The sequence below is a fragment of the Mauremys reevesii genome, linkage group 5, assembly GCF_016161935.1.
Source record: "Mauremys reevesii isolate NIE-2019 linkage group 5, ASM1616193v1, whole genome shotgun sequence".
NCBI lineage: Eukaryota > Metazoa > Chordata > Testudines > Geoemydidae > Mauremys > Mauremys reevesii.
Genome location: NC_052627.1, coordinates 95,576,865 through 95,584,250, shown reverse-complemented (window position 1 = coordinate 95,584,250; position 7,386 = coordinate 95,576,865). Strand labels below are relative to the sequence as shown.

General features: G+C 40.1%; 1 protein-coding gene across 9 annotated transcripts in view; it reads right to left on the bottom strand.

Annotated features, from left to right (window-relative positions):
- Nucleotides 1-3,933: 3,933 nt before the first annotated feature.
- RBM47 (RNA binding motif protein 47) overlaps nt 3,934-7,386 on the bottom strand; it is a 106,356-nt gene continuing 102,903 nt past the window's right edge. For all 9 annotated transcript variants that reach the window (XM_039541610.1, XM_039541611.1, XM_039541619.1 and 6 more), the window contains one exon: nt 3,934-7,003. In XM_039541610.1, the coding sequence (XP_039397544.1) occupies nt 6,749-7,003 (255 nt within the window). In that variant the 3' untranslated portion in view covers nt 3,934-6,748. The remainder of the gene's footprint in view (nt 7,004-7,386) is intronic.

The window sequence follows — 7,386 nt, the reverse complement described above, 5'->3', positions numbered from 1 at the left end:
AAATATTATTCAAGATAGAAGTATTCAAAAAGAAATAAAATCAACTTGGCAGAGGCTTTAATTGGCTCAGCAACCAGGAACCCAATGTAGTTTTTTGAACCAAGCCTAGTTCAGCAAGGTCATCTTACAAACACAACTGTTTCAGTGGCACTTTTTATGTTAATATCCTCAGCATGACTCAGGCATATTTGAACCTTATGATAGGTTAATCATTAATTAAGAGCTTATAAAACTGGGAGAAGACGCCAGCAAGCTAGAGAAACAAGAAACTCCTGTAAATGTTTCTATTTTAAAAGATCAGAATGCTTATAAAATGTATTGTTTGCAGTTTTATTTTAATAATTAAAAAGGATCTGATGCAAAGAAGTTAAGGGAATATTCCATTAGAGCCCGAATGTCACTCTTTACAGTAAAACAACTGTTCATCTCCCTGGGAAGAGTGCTTGATTTTATAGTTAACAGAAAACTGTGTTGTAGGTCTTAGCACAGCTTCTCTTTGCAAACACAAGTCAGGAGCTTGGGTGTCTTTTATTTATCCTTCAGTATAAATGTAGGTGGGACACCAATTGTGGTGGAGTCAGTGCACTAATTGGAGACATCAAAAATGAACCTCACCTATGGAATGTGCACATGCCAAGGTCACAATTGCTCCCAAATCTCACTCAGAACAGCTAGGGCAAAATTCTGCTTGTGCCTCCCTGCTCCCTTAACATGCAGTAGTTGGGCTAGCTGTCTCTGACCCTGAGTGAAGTGATGTGCATCCCCAACTCCAGCTGAAGGCAATGGGAGCTGAGGGCATTCAGCAGTTCACAGGATAGGGCCCTCTGCTAAACCCAGGAAGCCCTCATTTGGATTTTTGGTGTGATCTGGTCTGGCAGCTAGTGTGTTAGCAACGTTGGAAGCCCTAGGACTAAAAGAGGTTAAACCTCTGTATTTGGCACTGGTGTGCTCACTACTGGAATGCTGTGTCCAGTTCTGGAGTCCGCAATTCAAGCAGGCTGTTGATAAATTGGAGAGGGTTCAGAGAAGAGCCACGAGAATGATTAAAGGATTGGAAAACATACTCTATTGAGCTCCTTGAGTAACAGACACAGATTGCGCTCGTTGAATGGTTTAACAAAGAGAAGGTTAAGTGATGACTTGATCACAATCTATAAGTACCTAGCTGGGGAACAGAAATTTGATAAGAGGGCTCTTTAATTTACCAGAGAAAGTATCAAAAAATCCAATGGCTGGAAGCTGAAGCTAGACAAATTCAGAGAAATAGCATGTAATTTTTAACTGTAAGGTTAATTATCTATTGGAACAATTGCCCAAGGGTTGGGGTAGATTTTCCATCATTGGCAATTTTAAAATCAAGATTGGATGTTTTTCCGAAAGATATGCTCTAGTTCAAACAAGAATTAATTCAGGGCAGCTCTGTGGCCTTCATTATGGAGGAGGTCACACTAGATCACTGGTTTTATAATCTGTTAATCTACAATGTGGATGGCTCTCTGGCTCTGAAACCTGTTTTCAGCATCATATTGATTAGTCATGCTGTGAACAGGCTTAATTGACCTGCTAAGAAAATGACTGCTGGAGCAGGTGGATCGTCTAGACTTGACCTGCCAGGGTTGCTAATGTTGGTGTGCAATGGTTAGTGCCCCTGTACAGGTGCAGCTGAGCTGGTGTTAACGGCAATGGGAATTTTTAGGAAAAAATTCCTACTACAGATATGGCTAAAGAAACCTACTGGAGGGTTCCTCCAACAGTTTGTATTCAAGACTATTTTTGGACTATTTTTTGATCACCAGGGTATGTGAGCAAAGGTTCTCAGCCATTATTCCATCATGCTAAGGGACAGGTAAGTTGTAAAAACATTTGCTTTCTCATGATGGATGTAACTGTATGTGACGTATTTATGCAGTTGATGTCCTTCTCCTTTGATGTAGGACTTCATATTGATTAGTACTAATCCTTCCCTGGTTGCCTGCAGCTCTCAGTGCTCTAATCGCTCCAGGTCGCTTTGCAGTTTGGTTCCGTTCCCCCTGTATTTGCTTTTCCTCCAATTTTGGTATCTTTAGTAAATTTGGCCACAGATGAATGTGCATGCACACGCACACACCAAGAGAGAAAAAGAAGACAGAGACTCTCTAAAAGTCTACGCAGAAACCCAAACAGATATAGGCAAAATTAGCACATTCTGTTTAAGGGGGGGACCCTGCTTAACGACTGACACATACAGAACTGAAACACTCTAGGATAGCAAGCTACCCTGGGTTTCAGTAGTGCATGCTTCACTGTGACAGAAAATCCGCACAGAACCTTCTTCAACTATAAGACGCAGAGGGATAGATCAGCAGTTCTCAACCAGCAATCTGGGGCCCCCCTGGAGGGCTGCAAGCAGGTTTGAGGGGGTCTGCCAAAATAAACCAGAGAGCGGAGCTGGCATTAGACTTGCTGGGGCCCAGGGCTGAAAGCCAAAGACCCGCCACCTGGGCCTGAAAGCCAAAACCTGAGCAACTTAGTTTTACAGGGCCCCCTATGGTGTGGGGCCTTGGGCAATTGCCCTGTTTACCCCCTAATGCGGGCCCTGGTTTTTAATCCTCTGGATATGCAGAAAAACAATTATGGCACAGGTGGGCCATGGAACTTTTATAGCATGTTGTGGGAGTCTCAGAAAGAAAAAGGCTGCGAACCCTTGGGATAGATAAGAGACCATGGAGTCATTCATCTGTAGTTCTGATTCAAATGTCATTCAGGTCAATGGCTGTTTGGTAGCTTATGTGAAATGAGTTGTTGGCTTCAGTCCAGTTCCTACACAGGTGTCTACATTTACAAAGGGAGTAAGGCAAAAACTGAATTGGCACAGAGTCTTAACTATCATCTGACACTTAAAAGTACACCTTTACCCGGTATAACGTGACCCGATATAATACGAATTCAGATATAACACGGTAAAATAGTGCTCTGGGGGTGGGGCTGCGCACTCTGGCAGATCAAAGCAAGTTCGATATAACACGGTTTCACTTATAACGCGGTAAGATTTTTTGGCTCCCGAGGACAGCGTTATATCGGGGTAGAGGTGTATTTGGGGGTTCTGAGACTGTGAGGAGAATATGATATTGCTACTGCCTGCTTTGAGGAAGGCTTTGGCCTGAAGGGCTGCCAGACAACCTTTTACAGCCATTGAAATTAACTTTTAGAAAGGAAACTATATATATTGAGAAGACATGCAGAGAAGGGACAAATATATGAAAGATCAGTATTTTTTTTCTTTAAATGTCTGTGCACAAATTTAGTGCAAATGAAAAAAACAAATGAACGACTTATAGCCCTGAACTGCGACAGGCGTAGTAAATGCAATATGCAATATGTAAGATTCCCTATGCTAGTCTGCCAATATATTTCACTTTTAGTGCTGCCCTGCAACATCCCTGCTATTGCAAAACTATGTGGTAGTTTTGTGTTGTGGATAAATGGAAATGAAAGTCAGACACCAAACTGTGTCCAGAGAAAGAATTTAATCAAGAAGTGAAAAATTATATGGCCTGATCCAAGTCCCATTGAAATCAGTGGAAAGACTCCCATTACCTTCAGCGGGAGTTGGATTGGGATCCATAGTTGGTATGTTCTGCTCAGGGATTAAAGTAAGGGAGGGAAGTGGAGCAGCACATCTCCCCTTTCTCTACTAAAAACAGTGTATGCTCCTCCTTGTCCAAGTGTTCCTCCTTGTCTGGTGCTGCTAAAAATCTAGAGAGTGCTCTCCCAACTCCAGCCGTGTGGCAAGAGCCTCTTCTTTCAATTTGCTTTACTTTAACCACAAATTCTACTCAGTTCACACATTTGCCCCACTTCTGTTGCAAATAATTGGACAGAATGTATCACATGCAACAGCTTTTTCTCTGTGACTAAACCCGGCAAGCAGCATTTTAAAATGAAGTAACAATATCAGTTTTTAAAGAATGCTTTATTTACTACATCCTAGGAACGTACCATAAATGGAGCAAGAACTAAATAAACTCAGAAGTTTTAAACAATACAAAGAACAGAGATATAGTAAAACACCCAAAATACTAGCACTTCTGAAAATGAGGCACACTAATATATGTATATATTTATATATACATATATATTTCTTAATATAGTTTGTTCTTAACCTAAAAATGTTCACATTTCAAGTCATAAACTTACCTCAGTAGTGTACATGAAATGGTGGAAAAAACAAGTATAAAGACAGACCACAGGTGCGGGGCTCAGAGATACCTAACTGACTGTACTACCAACTTTTGGGCCCAATCTTGCCATTGGAGCTTCTAGCACAGACCCCAGTCATCAAGGCCATTTGTTTTTAAAGTATCTTGGTGTCTGCCATGTTAGGATATCATCTCCATCTTTATTTTTGTTGCACATAATATACAGGAATATGTAAAATACAGTAAGAACTCTAGTTGCTGTTTAAAATAAATACCTTGGAATGGATCACACCCTCTGCTTCTGCAAGCAGAGGAGACTTGAATTTGGGTGGATTCCTCTTGGTGGGCACAGAAATGGGGGCAGGGAAGTGATGGCTTCAACATTAGCCCTCCCACCATCTCTCCGCTGCTGGAACTTGCCAAGGTTTTGGTGGAGGGGCTGGGATGGGGTGAAGCAGAGTATCAACCCACATTCTATTGTATTATGCTCTGCTGACCTAATGGGTTTCTATGCAGCAATCCAGTCAGGTATTGAAGCTGCATGAAGTGGCATTTACTCATGTTGGGTCTTACCTGTGGCCACTGCTTGGTATGAGATGACTTAGCCAAAGGCAGGAGAGGTGGGAACCATTTCCCACTTCCTCTGGGCTGGGCTTCTATTCCCCACCAATTCCCAGGAGAGATTGGTTTTGAAGGCTGCCCATTCCATGCAATCAAGCCCTTGGATAACACTGCAGTTGGGTTGGGCCTAAGGTCTAGGTGCGTTTTTGGAAAGGCTGGAATGTGATAAAACTCTCCTGGGAAGGAGCATTGGGGGCAGAGTCTGATTTAATGGTTAACTTCCTCACAGTACTTTTGATAATAGTTAAATAGCATTACATATAACCGAGTGTTGCTGAGTAAAAAACAGTGGCCCAACTTAAGCTGAGAAAATGCATATTAGGTGGTCACTTATTTTAGTTAGATATGGTCTGAAATTGTTGTTAGTGGGTAAAAGATACCTTTATTGTATGGACCTACAGTTGATTCTTATATTAAAAAAGAAAGCAAAATTGTTTATTCACTACCCTATTGCACACCACACTTCATTAGAGTTGTCTTGGCAAAGCTGATGCACTTCATAAAGTGAGTGAGCTATTCCTTTGACATTTTACTGTATTTTACATTCACTGCATCACTAAATAAAAGCCTTTAAACAGGCCACAAAACACTGCAATAATATACTTACTACTTAATAAAACAAACTTTTTAATAACATTGAAATAAAATGTTGTTTTGTGACAAACCACATACCATGTAAATTAGCAACATAAAATGACTTTAAAAATGTATATTAGAAGATATTTACAAACTCTATTTCTTAAATTCATAGGGGTATAGTCTCTTCCTTCCCTGATGTGCATGCATAACTCCAGTTAACGCTAATAGGAATTAGGCGTGAAAGAGAGAATGGGAAGAAGGCTAGCCCCATTTTATTAAGAACAATATCACTAACACCCCTAGTACCTTAGAAATTTTGCATGAAACATGATGAAGCTACAGGTAAATAATGCAGTACTTCCTGCTGACATAAGCACATTTGGCCCTGTCTAAGATATCATACATTCGCTGTCACTACTACTTACACTTCAAAAGAATAAAATAAAAAGAGCATTTAAAAAGAAACTAGGTTTTATACTGGAAGAAGATCTAAGTCAAGATACCTCTCATGAAATATTAGATACTCTGAGCAGTGCTCAGAGACTGAACTAGAAGTGACTTCAATAAATATAAAAGCCAGATGTTATGGAAAACACAGCAGCCTCTTCTTTATCTAAAACGATTCACGTAATCATGCTTTAAAGAGATTTGTTTTATGAGGTTGTTTTTTTTAAATAGATAGTTGTTGCCTGTGATTTTTGATAGTGATAAACAAACTGTACTAATGCCAGCACAAAATGCAGAGGTCTCGCTCATTTTCAAATTGCACTTTCCAGTATAACTTTTTAAATAAGATACTTGTTGTTTTAAACAAAAACAAACAAAAATCTATTGTATGTATTCTTTAAATATTGAAAATATTCTTCAAAATATATTGTTTATACATTTCCTAGCTGCTCAGATGTACTTTTTTTTAATATATATATAGTTGATATATTATTAAAGGCACTACAAAATAGAATTCTCTGGAGTGCAGAAGTTACTAAAAAATAACCTTCATACCACAAATATATTGAAAATACAATTTGCTTAAAAAAAAAAACCCAACCAAAAAACCCCCTATGCAATCCCACTACTGTGTATAAATGTGTATAGGCAATGGGCTTAATGCATGTAGGTCACTTAGAAATGTATGAATACAAGTATGTTAAAATTTAAAAATATCCTACAAAATTAGTGAAAACGTCACATATATAAAATATTTCATACATAATATTTGATAACATTCTTCACTTTCAGGTTTTTTTCAGTTTAGAGTCCAAACATATTCTTTTGCAATAGGTTCTTTCTTCATAAATAGTAAAGTGTTCCTTCAGTGTTTGTCCCTCCCTTCCCGCCCCCCACCCCTCAACCCCCACTGTTTGATAGTCTCAGTATGTCTGGTAGACATCATGTATTGGAACCTGGATTGTTGCAGTAGGAAATGCCTGAGGTATATAGCCGGCATATCCTCCATAAGCTGCTGCTGCTGCTGCAGCTGCTGCTGCGTTCTTCTGTAGTGTGGCTATAGTTGCTGTTGTTGCAGCAGGAGCTGCAAACGGAACATAACTTGCACCATAAATCCCTGCAGCAGGAATTCTCTGAATATTTGGAGCCATGGTGTACACTGGAGTTATGGGGCGACCCTGGGGACAAAAAATTGGCATTTAACATTCCAACTCTCAGACTTTATCCAGTCACTAGCAATCTAATCTATCAAGTTGAGTATAATTATTTCACACAATAAAAAACTGAAGTGAATCCTTTAAAGTTAAGGAAGGATGATCTTGTGGTGAAGGCATAGGAGTGGGAGTTAGGAGACTGTGGATTTGATTCTGCTGGCAAGACCAAGGCTGTGGGCCTGTAAGGGTAGAGACAGCACATCATGGGTGATGGGAGGAAGGCAAGCCAGTGAAGCCATGTGCATCACCTGCTCTTCCAGGGGACCTGGAACTAGCAAGCACAGGCCAGAAAGTAGGCAGGGCCAACTGTGGAGGGAGGGAGCTAGAGCACAAGGGTGATGTCACTT